This window comes from Ctenopharyngodon idella, chromosome 1, assembly GCF_019924925.1.
Source record: "Ctenopharyngodon idella isolate HZGC_01 chromosome 1, HZGC01, whole genome shotgun sequence".
NCBI lineage: Eukaryota > Metazoa > Chordata > Actinopteri > Cypriniformes > Xenocyprididae > Ctenopharyngodon > Ctenopharyngodon idella.
The window spans coordinates 8,640,749-8,667,922 of NC_067220.1; the positions used below are offsets into that span (position 1 = coordinate 8,640,749).

General features: G+C 35.2%; 1 protein-coding gene across 1 annotated transcript; it reads left to right on the forward strand.

The window, feature by feature from the left end:
* The first annotated feature begins 4,273 nt into the window (after positions 1–4,273).
* On the forward strand, positions 4,274–26,578 carry ndfip2 (Nedd4 family interacting protein 2). The gene is made up of 8 exons (XM_051908108.1): positions 4,274–4,541; positions 12,897–13,059; positions 14,167–14,297; positions 18,373–18,460; positions 20,228–20,352; positions 20,551–20,617; positions 21,614–21,719; positions 25,535–26,578. Exons 1-7 carry the CDS (start codon positions 4,506–4,508, stop codon positions 21,715–21,717), a joined length of 714 nt encoding a protein of 237 aa, XP_051764068.1. The 5' UTR covers positions 4,274–4,505; the 3' UTR covers positions 21,718–21,719; positions 25,535–26,578.
* The last annotated feature ends 596 nt before the right edge of the window (positions 26,579–27,174 follow it).

Here is a 27,174-nt window from a genome sequence, read left to right on the forward strand (position 1 = left end):
TTTTTTGTTTGTTTTCAAATTATGGCACTGTTTTGAAATGAGGGTGTAGTCAAACTGGTGCGCGTATAACGGGCCTGACCACGCCTCTCTTGAATTTACGTCATCAGCTCGAGACGCAGATGACAATGCACCATGGCTGAGCAGAGGCACGAGAGTGGATCGTGTCCTTTTATTCACTAGCATTTAAACGTACATGGTTTCGTTTTGTTAACCAAATATTAACAGCGTTAAAGAAGTTAATAGACGCTTTTTAACGGTCATCAATATCGTAAATCCTGCAAAGTTTTTTTTTATATTTTCATTTAAACAAAAAGAAAAAAAAAAACATATGTACATTTATAACAATATACTCAGTATTACATTACCTTTGCATCAAATTACAAAAACTTAGTTAACGCTGCTGTGAGCATGTTTCTAATACAGCAGCTATGGGAGTGACAGTTAAAACGACGTCTTTCTCTCTTCTCACTGCCTTTATCAATCGCTCCCTATTTTTTAACTATTTATGAAAGTTGTGAAAACACTATTGTGGAGTTTTTCTTTTGCTATTTGAGCAAATGGAAACACAAAAAATATATTTAATGTATTCTCTCATTCAATGCTGTAGAATTTTACCCAACTATGACGACTTCCGCTTTTGAGAAACCCGGAAATGTGAAAAGGCTCTATTACATTCTTTTACATTAAACTAGCAGTAATTTTACTAGTGGAAACCGCTTAGGTTCGCCGATGTCCTCCCGCAGGTTAACACGTTTTAAGCACGAAAACAAAAACATTTTAATGCTATAAAAGTGTGAACATTGGGAGAAATAAACTGCAGATTCTGGCTATTTCAGACAGTTTGGCCTACAGCTAACTAACTGATCTCTAATGTGACAAACGCTGAGCACAGCAGCTACGCAGCACTTTTATTTTCAAATTCTCATTCGACACTCCCTGAACTGCCCGCATTAACCCCGTAACTGCTGGTGCAAAACCACAACTAGCCTATTACAAATGGACTGCTGTGCTACAGTATTCTACACTGTCCTTCATTTGGTTAATTTTGTTCTGGTTGTATATTTCATAGAATATTTTATTTCTTTAACTTATCTAAATTACTTTGTCTGTGTCATTCCTTTTGGTCTTCACCTTTACCCTAGTTCTTTTGTTTGTTTATATGCTCAAAACTAAACTGCCCCTCTAGGATTTATTAGGGATGTGCTGAACGAGGCTTCTGAAGCAATGAAGCTTTTAAAACAAACTACGTTTGTGCTTCGAAGCTATTGACACAGTGCTCTACTTCGCCATCTGGTGGTCAATAAAAATTCCTACACCACCTGTGTCATTCAGATGTTTTTAATTGGGATGCCATCGTGAGGTTTATTTGTAAGCATGTCATTAGCAAGATGGCGGCGCTGGCAGCACATGTGTGTGTTTGCAAATTTCATTGTATTTTGCACAGAAAGACTGTTCTTCATTTTTACTCGCATCACACTTTTGTCTTTTTACCTTCTAAATAAAATGTTTAATACACCAATAAATTAGGCCAATGTGATTTTTCATTGCACCATTTTTTTGTGTGCAGTGACGAAGCTACGGGTGGGCCCACCCACCCAATAAAGTTGGTAATTTTCCAAAATGATGTATGAAATAATTTAATAAGCGATGATAATAATTATAATAAACATCTTATCACAGTATAGCTTTATTTATTTAGTTAAAAGAATGATTAAATGCATTTTTCCTTGGTCATTTGCAGGCGGTTTCATAGTTTCCCCTCTTCCACACAAACATGCACATTGTTAAAAAAACATAAATACAAATGCAATTACATATTTTTATTGAAGAATTACTTGTACCGCTGTGCTGGAACTTAAGTGGCTTTTTTTTTTTTTTTTTTTTTTTTACTAATAACATCCCCAGCTTTAGAAAATATTTGATCGGTTGAGCCTGGCGTGACATGATAGTGAGGTAAGGAAGCTTAATTTCCACAGGTCACGTGACAGCCTCATTTCAAGCAATGCTCCGGTTTCATGAGAAATCGAGTCCCCCACAGGAATCGGGCCTCCTTTAGGACCCTGAGTGATCCCATTGGTTCAACGGGCTTTTAATGTTCTGTAAAAGTGATTAAATAATAATTTCACACAATAATAGTAATGTGGTAGGCTACAGTATATAATAATACTATAATACATTTTTAACAAATTAATTGTCATGCTAAGTTTACACTATAATGTCATTATTTTGAAATGTAATTGCGATGCAAAAAAAACATACCTAATATAATGTAACTTCTTACACTTGATACATCATTGCATAGTAATATACATAATATAACGTAGAATGCAAATAATACATAAAAATACTATATACCGTGACATACCTAATGTAAATTATTTCATTAGATGACCTTTTAATATCATTAATACAAAAAATGACAAGAATAATTAAAGAAACTGATTACACAGTTATTATAATAACTGAAATATTTGCACATTTAACATATATATGTAGGGTAAGTTCAAATGCGTGGTGCAGGCTAATCGGGTAGATGTATGCTATGCTAGTACGTAAGCTAACTTAAAAAAAAAAAAACAGTAAGAATGAGAAATGCTTGATTTCACAACCTATAGCTTCAGTTATATACTAGTATATGAACTGTAATTTAAAATACTTTAATGGTCATTATAACGCATTTTAAACAATATAAATCATAACGTGATTTTGCAGGAATTGTAATGAAGTGCTAAAAATACTAGCCTACCCGTGGGATCACTCAGGGTCCGAAAGGAGACCCAATTCCTGGGGGGACTCGATTTCTCATGACACCGGACACTGTTTCGAAGCACTATTGTGTCAAAAACTCAAGACGTGTTTCGACACTGGGTGTCGAACTACCCATGTCTAGGATTTATACACTTTATTAGGTTTTTTGTTAATCAATGTCATGGTCCTTGTGGGGGAAAAGTATTATGTCTAAAAAGTGCTTTTGTTAGTGCTTTTCCATCCAGATGTTTTATTGGAGACAGACTAGTGGAAATGGCAGTCAAAGCGGTATTGTTCGTTTTATTAGACTGCTGGGTCTCTCACCACTTCATTGCATGACAACAAACAGTCATGTTTATGGCCCTGCCTAAGGTGGCCCTCTAGTGCCTGTAAAAGCAATCACATCAATAGTTTGCGAAATGCAATGAGCTAAGATGCTTATAAATCTTTAGGCTATCTGGTGTCACTTTTCATTTTAGAACACATCCAATTTTCGAATTACTTGTATCTACTACTACATCACTGAATATACATTAAATAATAATACACTTTTTTTTGTAAAGTATGTAAGTATTTGGCTGCTCTTGAAAAATATTTAGATAAATTAGCCTACATATTTATATTCAACTATGGCTCTTATAATATTGTGATTGCGTTATATTATTCTGTTCTATTGTACATTTTTATATAAAACACATTTGAGATACCGGATGATTTGACTCCAAAGTCAATAATCGCACCTCAAACTCATACAAATTTAAAGAACTTAATTAAAGAAGATTATTTGTTTGTTTTTTGTTTGTATCTTTACTTTTTGTCCAGCTTTTTCCAAATAACCTCAAACATTTTTTTTTCTGACAGCTGATGCATGTCTTTCTGTCTTTGTTTGAACTTTAAATCTTAAAAATAATAGAATTATATTATTATTCCATTAATAATAGAATTATATATATATATATATATATATATATATATATATATATATATATTGCATACTTCTTAACCTGTCATATTTTTGCATTATCACAATTTTTGCATTATCTGTCCAGTAGATGGAGATATGTATGCTTTATTTCAGAACTGCAATCTGGTATAGTTGTTGACACTAAAGGATCACTGCACTGTTCTTTGACCTCTTAAATATAATTTCACAGATAAGAAATAAATACACAGAGATAGAAATTGGCCAGTGAAGTAACGGTGTCATCAAAATTCTCAAATTAATGTTGGATAATGTTTACATAGCTTACTTTTCTAGGCAGGTCATCTTGAAGGTCATGTGCATTACAAGGACAAATATTCAAGGAGAAAAAGGTATAAACTTCTGCCAGTTTTTCCAAAAACAAACAGAGCTCGAATTACATAAAAATCATAACAAAGTTTACTTTTCCTAAACTCCCTTCATTAACTGGTGAGAATATATAGCACATGTAATCATTTTGCAAATATAATTATATGTGTTCTGTATACATATCTCTGTATATCAATAAATAAAAACAGTTTGACGCGCACACTGCGACGTCACGGCTGCGTCATGGACATCTCCTCCCACTCGCTTTGTTTCTTGCTGTGGGACGCGACTGCATCTACATGAGCTTTCGCGTTAAATCATGTCTACTGAGTAAATGGGAAAAACTACGGTCTCTGTGTATGACTTATTCGTGTCATATGGTCGCAAGTAAGATCGGGAGCTGCCTTTAATTTGAATTAATCAAGGATTTACTGGTTTTATTCGCCGCTGGCTGGGCTGGCCGTATATGAAAATGGACCAGGCGGCGAGCCGCTACCAAGTGGTAAGTCTAAATGGCCCGTCGTTATATAAGTCGATCAAACATGCCATGTTATACAATACACTGACTTGTCCGAGCTGATGATTACTGTCATTTTATCCGCCTACCTTTAATCGTACGTGACTTCCGCATCATCACACACACCTTCACCGAGGCAGTCACACAAGACGCTTTTTTGCGTTCAAATCCGCAAAACGGTCTTCAACTGAATGGACGCGTTTGCAAACTTGAACTACTTTAATATTGTCGCCCTATATTAACGCAGGGTCAAGAACGCGTCCTGTTTGAACGGCTCCTATCCCAGCTGGAGATAGGATACAGTGGCTATAGTAACCGTAGTTCATGCTGTTTTGTAGTAAAACCACAAATTTACCATCTTTTTACTCTGCCATATTTTAAGCATGAAATTTGTAATAAAACCATCGAAACAAAAATAATAAATCTTTAAAAAATGGATACTACAGTTTTACCATAGTAAAGAAAAAAAAATCTCAAAACATTGTGAGACAACATGTTTTGTCCCTGTAAAAAGGTTCTCTGGCATCATACGTGCGTTGAGGAATGTTCAAGTACATACTAAGCCATTATAGATGGTTTTGGGGGCATTCATTCAAATGCATTTGGAAGCTCACAGACATATTGAGTGCATTTTACATTCAATTTTGAAGCACCACTGGTGCGTTCCAACTCAGTTTGAGTTTTCACAGGTGCACTCTGAACCTTTTAAATGTTTGGGCCGTTCAAACGCATTTTGAAACATGTATGGGACATTGGGTGCATTTTATCATTCAGTTTTGATGCCTTGCATTCCAATGTCGTTCCAATCCCAATGTGTTCCAATTCAGTTAGAGTTGGCACAGTTGTAACTTGGAATGTTTAAGGTGATGTAAGTGTAAATGGAACGTTAGCATGTGTTAAAATAGTAAAAAAAAAAAAAAAAGTCAATTCCTGGGAAATTGGAGCAAAATATCTGTAATAAAAATGGGCGTTGCTGCAATTTGGGAAGCCACTATGGCTCTTTTTTCATACATCATAACTGATGAAACGCAATAAACACTGTCATGTTATCTTGGGTTTGGAGGTGGATGCCTGGTGTTTGGGAACGCAGTCGTGTGAGATCGTTCTGCAGGTCATGATGATGACTTTGGTTCAAGGATTTCAGAATAACTAAACCAACATTTGAGATGCTCTGTAATGAAACCGGTTCACTGGTTAGTCCAGTTATGAAGTTGTTTATGTTTTGGCCCTCATCAATTCAGTCATACCTCTCACTAGCTGCCAAGTCACATGACTTTTTTGTTACAAGAGATTTATTCGGTAGATGTGTTTCCATCATAAGTTGGTGGATTGAACTTTTTAAAGCATCAAAGTTTCAATTGCATAGCTGTCAATGGAGGGCATTTTTGCATATACCTTGGGCGGGAATTATTTAAAGGTTCATTCACTTAAAAATGAAAATTCTGTCATCATTTACTCACCTTCATGTTGTTCCAAACCCATAAGACTTTCGTTCATTTTCAAAACAAATGAAGATATTTTTAATGAAATCTGAGTGATTTCTGTCCCTCCATTGACAGCCACGCAATTGAAACTTTGATGCTTCAAAAAGTTCATAAAGAGATCGTAAAACAAATCCGTATGAATCGAGTGGTTTAGTCCGCATTTTCTGAAGAGACATGATTGCTTTAAATAAGTTGGTGGATTGAAACATACAACTGGTGTGTTCCAATGCAGTTTGAGTTGTCACAGGTTAACTTGAAACATTTAAAGCCACATAGGCACTTTTTAGTCATTATAGGCATGTTTTGGGGCCCTAAAATGCATTGTACGCACGTTTAAATTGTTCTTCAGGGCCTAACACTAACTTTTTGCCAGTGGCTGGTGACTTAAGAAAATGTACTGACCAAAACAATATTTTACCAGCCATGAAACAAAAACAGGCAGTTATGACACCAATATTTTAAATACTAATGAAAATTCACAATCCTCTATTCCAATTTTGATACTACGGTTAAAACTACTAACTTAACTAATATAATTTAAATAGCCTATGTTTTTAAAGACAAGTAAACAGTCAGTAATAAAATAAGAACAAATAATCAAATTAGCACAAATAATAAATATATAATACAACAAAGACACAAATGAAATAAACAGTGCTTTTCAGGGAGGCCTAACCGTAGTTTCCAGGTACAGAAAAGTAAAAAAGTAGTCTAATCAAATAAATAACACTGCATAGTCTTCATATCTTTTTAAATTTCAAGAGCAGTGAGTGATTTTTATTTTCCTTTGTTGTTTGGTTAACATTAAAAACACAGATGGCACAGCAGCAGGATTATTAGGATGTGAATCGACGCATGGATCATGCATTTTCTTTCTCAACTGAAGACATAACCGACTATGTTCACTAGGATACTCGCCGAGACATAGGTGTCTGGGATTTTTAGGCTAAACACATTTTAAAGCATTTCAGTGCATTTTGAGGGGTCATGACTGTGTTTTGAGACATTGGGTGCAAAATGCAAATATAATGCCCTATTGGTGGACAGTTCACTCGGTTTTCAAGGAGTTACAACCTTCTACTGTATCATACAGAACAAAAGTGCATTATAATCACAAGTTTGTGTGTATTTTCCACCCTGAACAATAGAGCACTGGCCTGGTAATCTGGATCCAGTGCGTTTTGTTTATTTTGGAAATCTGGTGACTCACTGCTCAGCTGGAAAGGGTTCTGTGAAGAGTCCCAGAAAATAATATCTTTTATAAACATACAATACAAACATTATTAAGATATGCACCTTACAAAAATTACCATGGTAATTTGGACTATAGTATTTTGAGTGTGTGTTTATATATATGCTAGGTAAACATGTACAGAGTTGTTGTGTGCTGACCACACAAATTGTAGACTTTGGATTCAGAGTATACATCTGGTTCTTGGTATACGCTTAATTACCAGGGAAAAAGGCTAATGTATTACAGTCTTAACTTAATGTTATTTTATGCTTCATCAAAAAATCATTTTCTGTTTTTAAAGTCTTTGTATATAACGAGGAGAGCTTTCTGATATATTTTCATTTACAGAGAAGAGCACAGCAACTGAAACTCAATTCCTGGAGCGTTGAGTAATTCATCCAGCAGGCCTCTGTATGTTTTCAAAGTCTTTTCATCATTTCTAGGAAGGAAAAAAAAGCGGTTTGCTTTAGTCACAAACTTTTTTGATCTTGCTGCATGTTAGAATGTTGCTATAGCAACCACCGCATAATAGCACTTCTTAGATGTGTCAACAAATAGGCGTTGCTGGTCTTTCCATTTTAAGGTACGTCGATATTTAGGTGCTGGTGGTTCGTGTGGTACAGCCATTCTCAGAAGTAGCTTCCTGCAATATTTCATATAGCTCAACCTTTGCTGCACGAGTTCTTCTTAATCTTTATCCAGTTTATTATACTTGTACCATGATATCACTGTCTCCCACTTTATCTTTGAACTCTTCATTAGTCAGCACACTGCAGAATTGCAATTATGCAACTGTCTATCATATAAAGACATTGTGTCTTTTCAGAAAATTTGGATTAAACTGCTCAGTTCATATGGATTAGTTTTACGATCTCTCGATGAACTTTTTGAAGCGTCAGAGTGTCAATGGAGGGACAGAAATCAGTCAGATTTCATCAAAAAGATCATAATTTGTGATCCAAAGATAAATCCCTAAGACTTTCATTCGAAACTATGTGAGAGTGAATAAATAATAACATCATTTTCATTTTTGGGTGAACTATCCCTTTAAATGAGGAATATTGTGATGTGTATGTTCCAAGAGGAAAACTCAAGGCCACAATCAAGGCATTTCAGGGAGTTCAGAAACAGTGACACTGATATAGAGAATAACTCCCTTTGGAGTCTCTTTGTAACTCTGCAGACAGTTTTCATGCTCAAACAGCAACGTTACACACTAAAGAAAGTTGAATATATATATATATATATATTATATATACTGATTTTAACAAACAATTATTGCCCGACCGATACCGATATTTGTCACTTCCTCTCTTATTTGAAATTTTGTCATTAAAATAGATAGTATTTTGTTCATGTTTTAAATCAGCAAAGTTCAAAAAAACCTGCATTAAAATATACTAGCAGGTTTATTGCTGCATCATCAAATAATTTTAATGAACGTGGATTGGATCCATTTAACATTCAGCAGGCCTACATAAAGACAACAGAACAAAGATACATATGAAATAAACAGTGCTTTTTAGGTAGGTTTAATAGTTTTTAGGTACAGAAATAAAGTAAACAAATGTAAAATAACACTGCATATTCTTTACTGTATAAATTATATACATATTAATCCCTCTTTATTGTAACAGACTTTATTGTGATTAATCTTCTAATTTGTTTTTGTATACATTTTAATATTTTTTTGTAAGTTTTAAATATGTATGAGACCTCCTTTACTAAGGCAGGACTCTTATTTTGACGGGTTTTCTAGTCTACGGGGCTATAAGGGTAATGGAGAGCACGCAGTTCTTATGAGATATTTTGCAGATTTAAAGTTTGTCAGTTTATTAAGCACCCCCGAAAAGGCATAAGATCTGTATGTATTTATTTACTGTTAGTTGTAATAAGTGTTTTGAGTAATTCGCTGTATGTTGATGATAATGCAATGGAGAGAGAGAGTTTATAGGGTTAGTTCATCCAAAATTGAAAATAATGTCATTTATTACTCACCCTCATGCCGTTCCACACCCGTAAGACCTTCGTTAATCTTTGGAACACAAATTAAGATATTTTTGTTGAAATCCGATGGCTCAGTGAGGCCTCCATAGCCAGGAATGACATTTCCTCTCTCAAGATCCATTAATGTACTAAAAACATATTTAAATCAGTTCATGTGAGTACAGTGGTTCAATATTAATATTATAAAGCAACGAGAATATTTTTGGTGCGCCAAAAAAAACATAATAACGACTTATATAGTGATGGCCGATTTCAAAAACTGCTTCAGGAAGCTTCAGAGCGTTATGAATCAGCGTATTGAATCATGATTCAGATCGCGTGTCAAACCGCCAAACTGCTGAAATCACGTGACTTTGGCGCTCCGAACCGCTGATTCAACAAAAAATATCTTAATTTGTGTTCCGAAGATGAACGAAGGTCTTACGGGTGTGGAACGGCATGAGGGTGAGTAATAAATGACATTATTTTCATTTTTGGGTGAACTAACCCTTTAATGCGCTCTTCTTGTGCTCTGTATTGGTTAGCTTTTGTGGTGATTTTTTTTTTTTGGAGTGAAACGGACGCAAAAAAACTTAATAAAACATCAGTAAAGTTTTAGTCATCATTCCGATGGGGTCCGCTACACTTATGAAAGTTACAGAAGTTATTTAGTCAAGAATAGTGTGTGATCTTTTGTTATTTCATGAACTTTAAAGCGCAGACAGCAGCGCAAAAATCGGCCGATAAATATCGGTGGCCTATACATCAGTGCATCCCTAAAATATATATATATATATATATATATATATATATATATATATATATATATATATATATATAAGCATAGTAGGTCATCTTTAAATTATTGGCATGTATTGTACAAGGATATGCCAGTGCATCCCTTTAGTTTTGTTATTTGCTGCTTCATTCCATGTTAACAAAAGTGACATACTTAATAAGTTGGTCCAGATATTTCAATTGACATCAAGTCAGCACTTTTCAGAGTTTTCAGTGAACGCTGATTCTTTGCAGTCTTAGTCATAACACAGATAAGATGTACCATTTATCTCCAGTCTGATATAGTTCTTCTAACAGACCATTGCAAACCACTTGAGATGCTTGCTTTGTCCCTGGTCAGTTGTTGTGTTTTTGTATTGGGAATTCAGTTTGTCTTTTGGTTGTCCTCAGTGCAGAGTAAGAAAGCCCATTCACCATTGGTGTGCTCACTGTCCTTGATGTGGCTTCATGGTATAATCATTCTCTTCACTTCATCCCTCATTGGATCTCTAATCCCGTTTCTGATGCCATTTCGTAGAGGATAGCAGAGTTGAACCTTAGAGCGTTGACCTTTGCAAAGACTTTGTGGCTCTCAGCCGTGTCGGGAGGCCTTGGATATTATCAGGTAGTGTGTGGCATAGTGAAAGATTGTGTCACAACTTGATCCAAGCAGATCTGTACAGTCCGCAGCTTGCTTTTTTTATTTTATTTTGCTGAGTCTTGTAGGATAATATATGAGTTGTAAACACTAGTTGAAGTTATTTTCTGCATTTACCACATTTATTGTTTATTAGCACTTAGCAGCATGTGACCAATAGAGTTTGAACAAGAGTCAGACTAATTACATTTTGAGGTTTTTCTGTTGCCAGTACATTTATTCGTTTAGCAGACGCTTTTATCCAAAGAACTTACAATTAAGGAATTCATCTTAAAGAGGCAATAAACACAAGAAGTGCTAGTAATACAAAGTTTCAGCCATCGTTCAGTTTGGGGTGGGAGAAGAAAATAAAATAAATTCAAATAAAATTGCTCAAATATATTTGCTTAAACAAACATACGAAGAAAAAAACAAAAAACAAAAAAAAACAGCTATCCGAATCGGCAAATTTGCTTTAAAAAAATCAGAATCGGCCATGAAAAATCATGATCTGTGCATCCCTACAGACAGGTATGATAATTATTTTGAAAAAAATTGTAATTTTGACCTCCCTCTACAAAATAGTGGGTTAATCAGTAAATATTTATCCATGGAATTTAATATTTTGCCTTTCATTTACTATTTATGTTTGTCTTTCTTCAGAAAAAAAAAAAAAATATATTATCAAATTTAAAACATTGAGCCGGGGGCCTCTGGTTGAGTCATCAACTCAACCTAAGAGGATTGTCCTAGTAAGTGCACTGAATTACTGCCACGAATGTGAAACAGACTACTTTCACCAGGCCGAATCCCCGTTTGGACGATTGCTTCTTAACGTCACATCAAACAGGTGCAGCTGAAGGGACAGCCTTGTGCCTCAGTCTCGTGGTTTTCATTACTGTCGCTCTCCTGTTACTGTGTGAATCTCGCTGTTTCCTAACTTTGTTGGCAGACAAGTGTGCATCCTACTGCACTCTGATATGCCAAATACGTCCCCTTGCAATCTTGAACTGTCGTATTACCACGAGTCCTCAATGCTTGGAAGACGTTTTCAGGTTACTTCATGTGGATTTAGATTTAAGGCTCTGTTTGGACGCTAAATGTTTTATTTGTTTCAACACCTCTTTCTTGAAGTTTAGCTTTACAAATTATTTTGTTAATTGTAGGGCGAGGGCAGTAAGATTATGCAACCCAAGAGGCTAAGTGGTTTACTCAAGTTGTTGACGAGTTCCTTGAAGTGTTAGATGATATCCTCCCTTCGTTGAGTACATCATGGTGTCAACTCAGCTAACACGTATATCTTAGTGAAACGGCTTCTTGAAGGAGAAAAATGTAGGGCGGGACTTGATTTTGTCCAATTGGAATTGATTGGATGGTTGTGGTTTGCTATTGGTTGAGCTCATGTGAGTGACATGTTGCCCTGCCAGTAAACAAGTCATCAGAGAAGAGAAGAGATGTCACTGCAAGAGGGAGTGGAAGTTATTTTGGTGTAGAGGATGAGGCATATGAATTTAAAAAAAAATTAAATAATGATGTACATTGATAAATGATTTAAAATAAACACTGCAAAATTTCATTAAAAAAAATTAAATTGTCAGTTTTGGTTTCATGGTGACTTTAGGGCTGGGTGATATGGCCAAAAATATTATCACAATATTTTTTTCCATATCATACGATATCAATATTTATCACTTTAATCATTTACCATTATTGTGGAAGGAAAAGCTTTCCACATATTTGTTAGCCTAGACATTGAGAATGAATGTAAACATGTAAACTTGTTTGTTCACAATTAAACTCCACAGAGTAGCTACCTTTTAATTTAGGGCTCCATGAAATCCATTTTATTTTCCCTAAATTCTGTGTTTTTCATTTTATTTTAATTTTTTTTGATTCTGTGTTAACAAAGCATTGTATTTTTATTTTATTTATTTATTTATTTTTTTCAAATATGCTGCACAACAGAACTGTATAAATTTAAAACCTGAATTAAAAAATATTTTGGTTGCATTGATATTAGTTAGAAATAATATTATTATTACATTGAGAAGTACATTTTAGTTTACAGTATCTCAAAGGCACTGTTTACACCTGGTGTTTTAATTTAATATTTATGCGAAATTTTATTGCAATTTTGATATGATATCGTTTATTGCCCATCCTAGGTGACTTTATTTTGAACTTAACACTTAATTTGAACATTTGATTCTGTCCTTCCTCAGTTGCACAATGAGGACGACCCCTCCGAAGGGGCCGCCGGCGCCGAGCCGTCCACATCCTCCCAGGCCACTGCCGCTGTGTTAGGCATCAGCAACCCCGTGGTGGATACAGAAGCTCCGCCTCCTCCTTATGCTAGTGTGGCGCTCGGAGCTACCGCTGCACCAGGTACAGACACCTTATTATTTCCAGAATACAGAAGTGAAGCAGGAATCTACTAGATTAGCAATTCTAGACTAAATTTAGGCTATAGTGTATGCAAGACGGCAATAGGATAGAAAAGTTTTCAGTGTGCATAAATGAAATGATGCATCACTTGCCGTTATGACGCTCAGCTTGTTGCTGTGAATGAAAAATAAACACAATGTGGATTCTGTGCACCTTAAACATTGAAATAGAAGACCAATCACAATTCAGTATGCAAATATTACGTCGTCATCATTGTTGGTTACAGTTTAGACGCATTCTATTGTGTTCAAAAGTTTGGGGTCACTAATATATTTATTTTTTAATTAATAATTGTTTTTAGTAAGGATGGATCAAAAGTGACTGTAAAGACATTTATAATAAAAAGATTTCTATTTTAAATAAATGCTGTAACTTTCTATTCATAAAAGAATCCTGAAAATAATTTATCTAAGTTTCCACAAAAATCAGCATATTAGAATGATTTCTGAAGGATCATGTGACACTGAAGACTGGAGTAATGATGCTGAAAATTCAGCTTTGATCACAGGAATAAATTACGTTTTACAATATATTCAAATAGAAAACTAAATTTTAAGTTCTAATAATATTTCACAGTATTGCTGTTTTTACTGTATTTTTAATCAAACAAATGCAGCCTTGGTGAACATGAGACTTCTTTCAAAAACATTTTAAAAAAATCTTACCGATCCCAGTGGGAAATTTTCAAACCGTACCACGCTGTGCGGTTGCTAGGGTTTTCTGGATGGTTGCTAGGTGGCTAGTTATTTGCCTAAGTCTAAAGAGCCTCCAGGTTTTGAAGATAGTCTAATGAAATTCTCAGCATAACTCTTAGTTGTTTTATCATCCGCAAGGAGAAACTTGTAAGCCTGATCACTGCAGAGCTCGTTATGCTGCTGTGTTATTATAGGTTTTATTCTGATCTCCAAGTATGAGTAATAGTAACAGTGATTCTTGACTAAGCAACATCAATACAGCACTCCTTTGAAATACTGCTCCCGCAGAATACTCATAGCTAGAAATGTGTGGCTTATCTATGACTTGACCTGTGTTTTTATCGCTTTTCAGAAAGCACATTTCCGGGGGAATTTCCCGTTCCTCCACCATACAGCGTTGCCACGTCTCTGCCCACTTACGATGAGGCAGAGAAGGCTAAAGCAGCAGCCATGGCTGCCTCGGCGGTGGAGGTCATTCCACGAGTGAGTATCTCATCCACCTACGCGCCCACATGTTCTGCAGAACAAAACTCCAAGTCCTCGATTCGCACAACTTTCCACTGCAGCTTTGGTAGAGTCCAAATCATTCCCTCAAAGGAAAGATGCTGTAGTAGTGCTGGTATGATTTGATGATGACCAAAATTAAATGGGGCGTCTCTTGATTTTTATTTAAAATCGTGTCTGATTTGCTTTTAGCAGTAACATAAGGAGAATCGTTTTGAGGATGTGGTGTGCCGTGAAAACCATGACCTAAATCCATCAGATACTCTGATTTCTCTGAGCTCAGATCAAGAAGTGTTATGTAATGTGGCCCCAAAATGTATTATTTGGGCAGTCTTAAGAATGTCATTGCATTAGATAACTGAATGTCAAACCAACTGACATCTGCAGACAAATGATGCTTTTCTCAGAACTAACTTTTTTTTGCTATGACTTCCACACAGCAAGTCCCAAGGTGATGTCCATGTTATGTTTGAATGAAGTCCTAATTTATGTAGCACTAAACATCCACTACCATTGACAAGTTTGGGATCCTTAAGATTTTTTTTTTTTTTTTTTTTTTTTAAGAAAGTGATACTTTTATTCAGCAAGAATGCATCAAATTGATCAAAAGTGACTGTAAAGACATTTGTAATATTACAAAAGATGATCCTCACATGATCCTTCAGAAATCATTCTAATATGCTGATTTGGTGCTCAAGAAAAATGTATTATTATTATTTTGTAAATGCAAAATGAGGACATGCAGAAAGAGGGAGAGAGCAAGCACCCAAGTGCTCGAGCCCGGTTATGAAACCACTACAGAAACAAAGAATGAATTAGAGCATTATTCAAGACTTTTGCTTGTTATACAACCGCAGCAGCTCTGTTTTGAGCTGCGGTAGCAATGTGGAGCTGGGCTGGGCGCTACCAAAGGCGTAGGCTGAATCATAAAGGAGAACTTCACACAAGAACAAAGATTTGGCCATTTACTCACCCTCATTTCATTCCAATCCCTGTGGAACACAAATAGAGACGTTGTGGAGAATCTTGATGCTGTGCAAAAGGTCATTCATACTAGGACTGCCCCCTAATAGTTGACTAGGAGAGGCTTAGTTGACCAAAATTTTATTAGTCGGTTAGTCACAGAAAAAAAATCTTGTGGTGAAATCACGCTCTAATGTTAACCTAGATAAATGTGCACTATTATTAGGCGCATATCCAAGTGTTTGTGCGGAAGGAGGAAGCTGAAGTATCACTTGAATTTTTCCTGATACCAGTGGAAACAATTTAAAATACTCCCATCATTTTTGGTCATGCAGATAAGAGTAATACAGCATTCGAAACTGTAAAGTTTCTACTTTTATTTGTTTAAACTCACAATAACAAGAAAATGCTGTGCTTTTGTAAAATACAGAAAACAATCAGGATGCGCTTTCTGCCATTTCGGTCTCTGTGAAATTGAGTGCATCACAAAAATGAACCGAAACTCAGAATATCGGCTACTTGCCTCACAGACATGATAAATATATCTATAGAAAGCTTGAAATGTCTACTTTTAAATGAATCAATTCAAATTGAAAAGAAATACTCCTAATGAAAGGTGTATTTCTCTCCATAGGCGTGTTCACTATACTGCGGAGATGACGGGTCAGCATCGTCAACTTCATCTTTGCAGCCGATACTGACTCAGAAAACACTAGTTTATTAATAAATAATTAAAATGTCTCCACTGGTACAGTGCACAGCATAAATGAGTACACTCCCTCTGAACAAATAAAAAAGATGCATTTTCTTTATGATCACTAATACAATTCATGGAAAGATGGCAAAACTAAAATGTATGAAACATATACATAATAAAAACAGAAATATATGTCATTAATAGCCATAAAATAAGTAAATTAGTCAATTTTGTTTAAATTAAGGATTGCAGAAATGAGTACACCCTAGATTTAATTCAACAAATGTATAATATTCTAGTACTTAGTATGCCCTCCATAACTTTGAATATACTGCTCTGACTCTTCTTGGCACGGAGTGTACAAGTTCATGACAAATTGTCACATCTGTCCTGTTTAACTCCTGGATGATGAGCTCCTTAAATGCCCTGATCTTTAATGGGGAGTGTTGCTCAACTCGTCTCTACAGAATCCCCCACAGGCGCTCAAGATTGTTAAGACTGAGTGCAATGCATGTCCACAGAAGGTTTTTCACCTTGGGAGAATGCATATCCTCATTGTCATGTTGAAAAAATGCCCAACAATGCAGGGAATGAGGAAAGGGTAACATATTCCGTTTCAAGTTTGTGTATTAAATTACACAGTGGTGTGGGAATTCATGACATCATTGATAAAGCACAACTCCTTCACACCTTCAGCACTCATACATCCCTAAATAAGAGCTTTACTACCACTGAACTTTACTGTGGGAACCAGGCACTTCTCACTGTACTCCTCCTCTAGCAACACCATAACATTTTGGATGCTGTTAGATCCAAAATGATTGATTTGGTCTCATGAGACCAGAGTATTTATTCCCAGAATCTATATTTTGTAAATATGGGCTTTGGAAATTGCTAACTGACTTATTGTGCTTTGGCTACAGTAGGTAGTTCCAGCATGGACAACAACCTGTCATGTCGCTTCTGCAGGCTGAATCTTACTCAGTGAGATAAACAGTCACTCTTTTCATAGCTTTTGCTGGCTCTGAGACACTCGCTTGGTATTTCTCCTGCTCTTTGTCTAGCAAAAAAATCCCTCATCACTAAATGAAAGCTTAAAATGAAGGCCTGATTATTTCAGGGGCCTTGTCACAAGTTCATTGTTTTTGAATTTCTGTGTTACTTTTGCTATATTTTCACACTTAAAACAATGATTTGGTAATCCTCTTGTACCACTGTCCTCTTTTGTGCTAAGAAATAAGTCTCCTGACAGTTCTCTCCCAAGTGGTTCCATTGTTGTCAGCATTAAGTCTGAGAATGATTCAGTGGGCTATATAACACTTTTAATTGTCAAGAAATTACTTCTCTTTAAATGTTTTGGTTCAACATACTTACCTGTTGATCAAACATTGCCTTAAACTTACACCAGAAAATTTTTATTTTGTTTTATTTAGTAACTTTTAGAAGGGTGTACTCATTTTTGCTACACAACATTTTTTCACCTTGATAAGAAAATCTTATTTTCCTGAATAATTTTGACAAGCTTCTTTGGTAATTGATTAAGCAGACTTACTGGAACAATATATCTCTAAAGAACCCTAACATGTCTTCTAAGTAATTGAGTAATTTCAGAGGGGGTGTACTCATTTATGCTGTGCACTGTATAGACCACTTTCATGATATGTTTATGGCGTTTTTTGTTTTGTTTCTTTGGATCTTAAACAGCTGATCACTATTCACTTTCACAGCACAGAAAAGAGCAGAGACATTATACAAAAGAACTCATTTTGTGGTCATTTGGGATTTGGAACAACATGAGGTTGAGTAAAAGACAGATCTTTTATTTTCTGGTGAACTTCTCCTCTAAAAGCAAAACAAAAAAGAATTTCACAGAAAATCTGTGGACACGTGCCCTTGAACTAAATGCTTAACCTCAGAGTTGCTGTGAAGGGACTGTCCCTGTCCTTGGATGAAAGTGTTTGATGAAATGAAAGTAATCAAGCTTTGAAAAAGCTATGGAATTAAGAGTTACATCACCACGTCGTTGTCTTAATTTTTATTAAAGTGACTTTTTTCAGTGAATTCAATAGAGGAAATTGCAATGCTTTGTCAAGGTTTTCATGCATTAAGACCTTTATTCAGTCCTTCATACATATTTTCCACCTTCTCTTTGACCCTTAAACACTTAAATACTGTTTTTGCTTCTGTACCTTCTATATGTTAATGACCTCTGTTGTGATTGGCTAACATCTACATACCATTTTAATACACGGTTGTTTATCAAGATTGGTCCAGTTGCTAATATGTAAACATTGTGGTCACATTACAACCATGATGATTTCTGAACCACTTTTGCCTTCTAATATGCTTCTAAAACACTTGTAAATGTTTCTCTTTATCCATCTACTTGAAAAGGATGAGGATTTTCCGGTTCGGGATGACTTCAGTGACGCTGATCAGCTGAGGGTGGGAAATGATGGAATCTTCATGCTGGCCTTCTTCAGTAAGTCATGCAGACTGTTTATGGTACCCACACGTTCATGATTGGAATAGCATTCTCTAAATTTCATTAATGCATAATAACAAATGATGACTGGATTGAATCAAACATGCAGTTTAGTAAGGTTTTGTCAACCTTTTAGTGTATGACAGGTTAAAGCATTTATCATTTCATAATGCATACTGCTTCGCATACTTTTTTTGTTAAAAAATATGCAGATCACAGTATATACTGTGTAGTATGCCATTAAAGGATTAGTTCACCTTCAAATGAAAATTAGCCCAGGCTTTACTCACCCTCAAGCCATCCTAGGGGTATATGACTTTATTCTTTTTGATGAACACAATCTTGAGATATTTTAATAAATATCCTGATGCATCCAAGCTTTATAATGGCAGTGAGCAATACCAATACTTCAGCTCATACCAGTATGAGCTGAAGAAAATGCTTCCATCCACATCCATCCATCATAAACGTGTACTCCACACAGCTCCGGGGGTTAATAAAGGCCTTCTGAAGCGAAGCGATGCGTTTGTGTAAAAAAAATATCCATATTTAACAAGTTAAGAAGTAAAATATCTAGCTTCCACCAGACCGCCTACTGTATTCAAGTTATGAAGAAAGTGTAAACTGGCGTCACGTCAGTTAACCTTTTTCCGTAAGTTAAATAGGGAAGGCGTAGGACGTAGCATAGGCTTTTTGAACTGCAAGAGTTTTACACTTTCTTTGTACGTTGAATACAGAAGGCGGTCTGGCGGAAGCTACATATTTTACTTCATAGCTTGTTAAATATGGATATTTTTATTTTTACACAAACGCATCGCTTCGCTTCAGAAGGCCTTTATTAACCCCCGGAGCCGTGTGAAGTACGTGTATGATGGATGGATGTGGATGGAAGCATGTTCTTCAGCTCATGCTCGGTCCCGCTCAATGCCATTATAAAGTTCGGATGCGTCAGGATATTTATTAAAATATCTCCGATTGTGTTCATCAGAAAAAGAAAGTCATATACACCTAGGATGGCTTGAGGGTGAGTAAAGCTTGGGCTAATTTTCATTTGAAAGTGAACTAATCCTTTAAGAACACAGAGGCTGCATCCGAAATCGCATTATTCCCTACTATTTAGTAGGTGAAAAACAGTATGTGACAAAAGAAGTATGCTCATATTCACAAAAGCATAGGCAAAAAGTATCAGGATGACCTACTACTTCCGGCGAGATCCTGAAGTGTGCGTACGATGGATGCTTTAGGCCACGGGAGAGGATTTGTGAATGGCAGTGAAGCGATGCAACGTGACATTGACAACATGGTGGATGTAGTACGTCCGGGTTACATTCACACATTCATATAATATAGAACATACCTACTATTGGTGCTCACAAAGTAATAACTTATTCAAAATAAGTACCTTCTCAAGCGAGTATGTGATTTCTGATGCAGCCAGCCTCTGTGTGTGGTTGTGCACCATTAGTGCTCCTTGCGCGCCATCTGGTGGTGTTGTGGTGTATTGCACGTCACGTTATTCCGTACACAGTAAAGCATGATCAGTTGGGCAGTCCAGTCATGTTTAATTTAATGATTAGTCACTCTTTCATTAACAAAGCATCACCATTTTTGTAATATATTAAGAAGTTTTTCAAGTTGTATTTTTCAGCATTTAAAAACAAAGGTTTTTCCCGAGTACTTTAGGATACTTGTGTGTATACAGTATATATTTCATGTAATTCTTCATTAACGCAACTCTCTTTCTCTCTCTGTTTCTGTAACCAGTGGCTTTTCTTTTCAACTGGATCGGGTTTTGCTTGTCTTTCTGTTTGACCAACACCATTGCTGGCCGATATGGTGCCATCTGCGGCTTTGGCCTCTCTCTCATTAAGTGGATCCTCATTGTGAGGGTGAGTCTTTAATTATTTTTTTTTGTTTGTTTGTTTTGTTTTTTTGTTATCGATTATCTCAAAACCCACATAGGAGGATAAGAAACTCTCAATAAGTTCAGTGGAAAACTTTAAGTGAAAATGACTGAATCAAACATGATGCGTTATGAGTGTGAATTCAATCAGCATTAAACTTGATGGTATTTTTCTTCTTTTCAGTTTTCAGATTACTTTACTGGATACTTCAATGGGCAGTACTGGCTCTGGTGGATTTTCCTCGTTCTTGGTAAGACCTTAAACAGGACTTTAACAGTTTGAAGATCTGATCATATCTGTGTTAGTTACTGAGGTGGTTTGATTCAGTCACCAGCCATATTTTCTACAGTACTCTAGCACCATCTGCTGGTTGACTGACTACAAGACAACACACAGAGTACATAATATTAAAGGGTTAGTTCACCCAAAAATGAAAATAATGTAATTTATTACTCACCCTCATGTCGTTCCACACCCGTAAGACCTTCGTTAATCTTCGGAACACAAATTAAGATATTTTTGTTGAAATCCGATGGCTTAGTGAGGCCTGCATAGCCAGCAATGACATTTCCTTCATCATGATTGATCATGATTTCCGAATCATGATTCGACACGCTGATTCATAACGCTCTGAAGCTTCCTGAAGCAGTGTTTTGAAATCGGCTATCACTAAATAAGTCGTTATTTTGTTTTTTTGGCGCACCAAAAATATTCTCGTCTCTTTATAATATTAATATTGAACCACTGTACTCACATGAACTGATTTAAATATGTTTTTAGTCCATTAATGGATCTTGAGAGAGGAAATGTCATTGCTGGCTATGCAGGCCTCACTGAGCCATCAGATTTCAACAAAAATATCTTAATTTGTGTTCCAAAGATTAACAAAGGTCTTACGGGTGTGGAACGGCATGAGGATGAGTAATAAATGACATTATTTTCATTTTTGGGTGAACTAACCCTTTAACAAGCAATTATCTTTGCGTTGGTGTCCTTGCTGCTGTGATGAGGCTGTAATGGATTCCTTTGTGAATTCTGTATTTGTGTGAAATAAGGTTGCATTGCCCTCTTATATTCTCTTTGTGGATATGCAAGTAGTGGTGTTTGCTAAAAGCAGATAGGCATGCTGTTTCTTCTGTAAGCAATTAGGTTTTTCTGTCTGGTGGATGTGAGTAGCAAGCAGCCCTCACATTTTTCTTTAGAACATCCCATTATTGACCTTTGACCTGTCTTGCATCCACTCCAGGACTCCTGCTGTTCTTCAGAGGGTTTGTGAACTACCTAAAAGTGCGTAACATGTCAGAAAGCATGGTGTCTTCACTCCGAACTCGCTTCTTCCTCCTCTATTAAAGGTGAGGATATTGTTAAACAAACACATACACATATACACACACAAATGACTATTTATTTAGATTTGATTTTATTCATTATGATTGATTATTAAAGCAAAAAGAACAATTTTTAACAAGTTTCTCAAACTCTTTACCCAGGGCTCGAAATTAACTTTTTTACTTGGTAGCACTGGTGCTCCCAACTTCAAAAAGTTAGGAGCACCAGCAAAAATTTAGGAGCACTGGAAAAAATAGGATTCTTGTGTTGTAATAATTTATTCTGAAGCAATATTCTCATCAGTGTTCATTCAGCTTTGACATTTAAATCTGCATATTTGTGATATTTACTTATTAACTTTTTTTTTTTTTTTTTTTACCTCTATAAAGGGATTTTCCTTTAATCTTATTGCTTCATCTTTTATTTTAAATTCTTAAATTTGATCAGTAAATTCAATTAGAATAATAAGACACTATAGGGCTGTTACAGTCAAATAATTTAAATAATTTACACTGAAAAATTACAACGGAATTAATAATGTTATGAGATTGTTTTAATTTTTTTTGAAAATAAAATACAAATAAGAAATGTTGGAAAGAATGATACTTTTAAAGAAGAAACTAAACCGCCAGTAGGTGGCAGCAGGTGACCATTTGAAGGAGTGAGTCATTGAGTCATTCATTCAAACGAATGATTCATTCAGGAATGAGGCAGTTGTTTATGAATGGGTCATTGAATTTGACTGAACCGATTCGTTCAAAATGCTGAATCATTCAGTAATGAAAACATGATTGTGTTGTCATGAAATGCGAGATGGTTCTGCTGTGATCTTTGTTTGGAACTACTTTTTACGGTTTATTGAACTGTTGTATGATACATTTTCAATCGTGATGGTTTTATTCAGGAAAACTGTAGGCCTACTCTTGGTTGTGTAATGTTGCTTAACTGTATCATATGTTTTAAATATAAAAACTAAAGTGTTAATGTCGAGCCCTGTGTAACAGTGTTCTTTTCAGCTCTTTGTATTTTGCGCGATAGTTCGCTCCCTGTCACGTGACAACGGAGCGCCGTGAAAGGGAGTGAATGACTGCTAATATTAACCAAACTAAAATCTGCTTTAAACTTAAGAACGTAAAGATGAAGTTTAATTGGTTATGTGACACAACGGTGGACCGGTTACTGCATCAGCTCACAGCAGGAACATACTGTGCAGTAATACAGCGAACGTTTTGTAGAGAGATGAAAACCGGTCGCACTTCAACAATTATTTGCACTCACACAAATGCTCCCAAATGTATTTTGAGGTCGCAAACATTAAATTTAGGGAGCATATGCAACTAAAATGGTCGCAATTTCAAGCCTTGTCTTTACCCCATTTGCCATTGTTCGTTCAACAAAACTAGTCAGAATTTACAAAAAATATATATATTTTACCCCAATTAAGAACATTTAAGTTTTCATCAATTAAACAAATTTTGTGCATGCATTAAAAGATTGTTTAGTTTTGAAAATGTTTGAGGATTCTATTATACTTTAATGCAAGACTTTTCTACTATTTGATATCAGTCTATAGATTTGTTTAATTGTGGTGTAAAGGGACAAACGAGCATGCGCTCCTGTGTTTTTTTTTTTTTTTTTTGGTTAAATATTTGGCTGCTGTTACTCGAGACTTTAATTCGACACCCAAAACTGATGCAGTTTTTTTTTTTTTTTTTTTTTTGTGGTGAGCCTAATTACTATGGTTGTTATGTTGTTTGTTGAATGTTGCCTTGAGAAGGAACACTTCCTCTTTAGTCAGGAATGACCTAATATGCATAATAACCGAGCATGGAAATAGCAGCAGTGTATTTAAAACATTCTGGGAAATTGCACGCGACTAGAACTGGACAATAAAGACCTTTTGATGTTTGAGATATCTCCGATATGTTCTATCAATGTGTATGTATATGTACTTGGTCTTAAAAAAATATAAAAAATAAATATATAAATATAAAAATAAAACGATATATATTTTCCGTCTTGTTTAGTCTGTCTTTCTGAAATGTGCCTTTAGGCTGATTTATGCATTAACAATCTGACTTGGCTTGATTTTGTTTGACAGCAACACATTATGTGTTTGGTGCAACAAGTTGACAGGCAGATTTAGCCTAAATTAAACTAGTAGTGTAATTATTGCCGAATCTATATTTCTCATAAACAAAACAAAAATATTTGTTAGATCATTTTTACAATAACTTTCTGTTTGAGCTTGACGAATACAGTCAACACTACAATTTATGTAAAATTTGCTAAGATTATTATGATAAATTATGATCATTTACTACAAATATTATCGCAATGTTGCAATTTTATGAAATGTTTCATTTCTTCAGTGTGGGGAAATTGTGCAAGAGTTGCATGCAAAATGTGAGATGCAGATAAATGTTTTTAGTTATTTAAAATGAGATAATAATTACAAATACTTCTTTGTACAAATAATTGAATATAAATTCAACAGGTTATGTAATAATGGCATTGTTGTCTGATTTTAAGCTTTAGAAAAGAGTTGAGAATGTTAAAGTTGGGACAGACCAAAATGTCCATTTTATGTCAGGATGCATTTGTTTAAAAATAGTTACTATGAAATCTGTGTAATTTCTTCCCAAATTCTGTTTTAGTTTTTCCGTTTAAATTTTTCTGAATTCCGTTTTTGTCCCATTTTAATTTTTTTGGACTTCATTTTAATGATTAAATTAAATTTTAGTAATCAAAAAGCATGTGTAATTAATTGAAATCATGAAATTTATACAATTTAACAACAATTTATTAAAAGTTCAACAAAAATTACTTTTTTTTCCCCCCATGACAAATTTGATACCACATTTTGCACAACATAGCTTTACTGTTAAAATTAAAACATGGAAGGAAATTTAAATAAAGTTTTAATAATAATTTATTATTATTATTATTTTTATAAGTGTTAGTATTATTACATTGAGAGACGGTGCTAAATTCTACTGTACAACAGTAATATATTTGTCACAATTTCTTAAAGTTAAACCGAACTTTTATTTTGACAGGTTGCCCTGAAGACATTTGAGTTTCTGTGTGTTTATAATATAGCGATAGTTTTTCTCAAATGAAACGGTAAAATGCTGATGAAGTGACTCTCAGGGCAGCTCTGGAGATGAAGTTCATGCATTCATGTCCTCATATAGTCGGCAGAGGATGAAAACACTGTGTCACGTGCGTCTCAATGTGTGTGATAAATTAAACCGCACGTCTGCGCCATTCATTCACACAGACACGGAACATGCAGGATTCATATTTAAATAATCTTTTTGCGGTTTAATATTCACAGACACTAGTCTGTTTTGTGATTTCATTTAAGTGTACTGGCCTACTTTTTATTTATTCAACAAAAAATTGACAAATTCCGTGATGTTCTACGTTATACGGTAAATTCCGGATTCCGCGACTCCATCCACGTTTTCTGCATTGCAGAAATCATAGGGCCCTATTTTCATGCTAGGTTCATTTTATATCAGCAAGTAGTTTATCTAATATATCTTATAAGTCTCACAGCAAAATAACATGATTTGTGTCGTTTTACCCTATTGCAAAAGTGCCTTTTATTGAAGTAACTCAGCATGTTAAACACATTTTCAGCTTGAATTTGTTCCAGAACAACACAAGAAGTGATTATGCTTTTGTTAACTTGGACATGCAAGCCGGATGTAATTTGCTTCATTGATAATGGCTCTCATAACCTTGCTTATATGCAGTTTGCACAATGAAGGCCGTCGTGGCAAACCTCCAAAAAACAAGCTTCACTCTCATTCACTCTGTCTCTTTCAAGGTCGCCTCACCAAAACATTCCTCCCTAATGTGAAATTCCTTGATGATTTGCAACCCGTCAAATGAACTGGACTGGATCCCACTGAGGGGAAGAGGAAGAAGAGAAAAAAAAATAAAGCGAGTATCTCTGCCAAATGTTCTGAACTGAACTTGGTGAAAATGGAAGGTTTTTCTGAACTTTGAATGAGTTTCACATCATTACTTCCCAGTTGGCCTCAGCCCATAAACTGCTGGTTTACTACTAGATTACTTCAAGAAGACAAAAAAAAAGTCTTTTAATGGTTAATATTCCCACACATTGCATGCAGAGTATTGGATTTGTGTACTTGGGTCGAACAAACTGCAAAAGATCACTAGAAATATGCAGCCAAGACATCCTATGCAATGTCTTTTACCAAAATGGGTTAGCAGTCTTAGATGATGATAAAACTAGACTAGTTTGATTCTCATTGCTTTGTTGCATCCAAGGCCTTGGCAAATTTGATTGCATTGCAGTATTAATATACCAAGTTTAGATAGAATTTAGCTAAACGGTCAAGCTAATGGTGATGTATAATTGCACCGTTTCTCTTCTTCTTAAGTTTTCTCTCGCTTAACTTTATAGTAAATGATTAAGTAACTTCATTGATGTGTTTCAGACTGGAAATGGAATTTGTACTTATCCTGAAATATATATTTGCCTTTTGCACCTTCATTTCCCCCCTTTTTTATGGTTATTGTTATTGTTTAAGTTGTGACTTTGCTCAAGCTGTGATCTGCCTAGATGATTTTAGTTACTTGAATGGCTGAATGCTACTGTCATTTGTTTCTATTAATCACAAGCCTCTTCAGCAATATCAGATATTAAAAGAAATGCATGGTTAACTTGGTTACAAATGACTAATCCAGTAAACAAAAAAAATCTACTTACATTTATTAAATGTATGTAAAACAACCAAACTATTTTTGTTGGAATAATGATTTTGGATATTCTCTGAATGACAGAGATCATTGTGTGCTATGTTTATTCTCTTGTCTTGCATAATGACAATAAAATTCAAAAATACTCCCGGGTACATTTATTTGGGCCTGTTGTTTAATGTCAACATGAAATCTTAGGCTGCATTTACACCGCAGGTCTTAATGCCCAATTGATCTGATTTTTTTTTTTTGATGACTTACTAGCTTACATCTTCTTTTAAAAGTTACCCATATCCGATATCTGCATTTACACTATACATTTTGTGAAACAACCCAAGGTACACCCAAAAAAATGCTGGGTTAAAAACAACCCAAGTTGGGTTGAAAATGGACAAACCCAGCGACTGGGTTAAATGTTTGCCCAACATGCTGGGTAGTTTTATTTAACCCAAATATTGTTTAAAAATTACTGTATTGCTCACTTAAAATGAACCCAAAGTATGTTAGAAATGAACATTTATTAATAAGTTTAATGAATAATAATAAATGCAATGCAATACAATACAATACAATAAACATTTATTAAATTGCTCACTCTAAAAAATGCTGGGTTAAAAACAACCCAAGTTGGGTTGAAAATGGACAAACCCAGCAGATATACTGACCCGGAAAAGCTTAGGCCGAAAAGGAAGTAAAAACGGCGCGGTTTGCAATGGACGTAGACAAAATGATAATGCAAGC

What these genes read in the sequence shown, in the direction of transcription:
- ndfip2 (XM_051908108.1), top strand. Translation starts at nt 4,506, where the DNA reads ATGAAAATGGACCAGGCGGCGAGCCGCTACCAAGTG. An exon ending in AGTGGATCCTCATTGTGAGG is followed by an intron (nt 20,353 to 20,550) that starts GTGAGTCTTTAA and finishes TCTTCTTTTCAG; the next exon opens with TTTTCAGATTACTTTACTGG. An exon ending in GTGGATTTTCCTCGTTCTTG is followed by an intron (nt 20,618 to 21,613) that starts GTAAGACCTTAA and finishes CATCCACTCCAG; the next exon opens with GACTCCTGCTGTTCTTCAGA.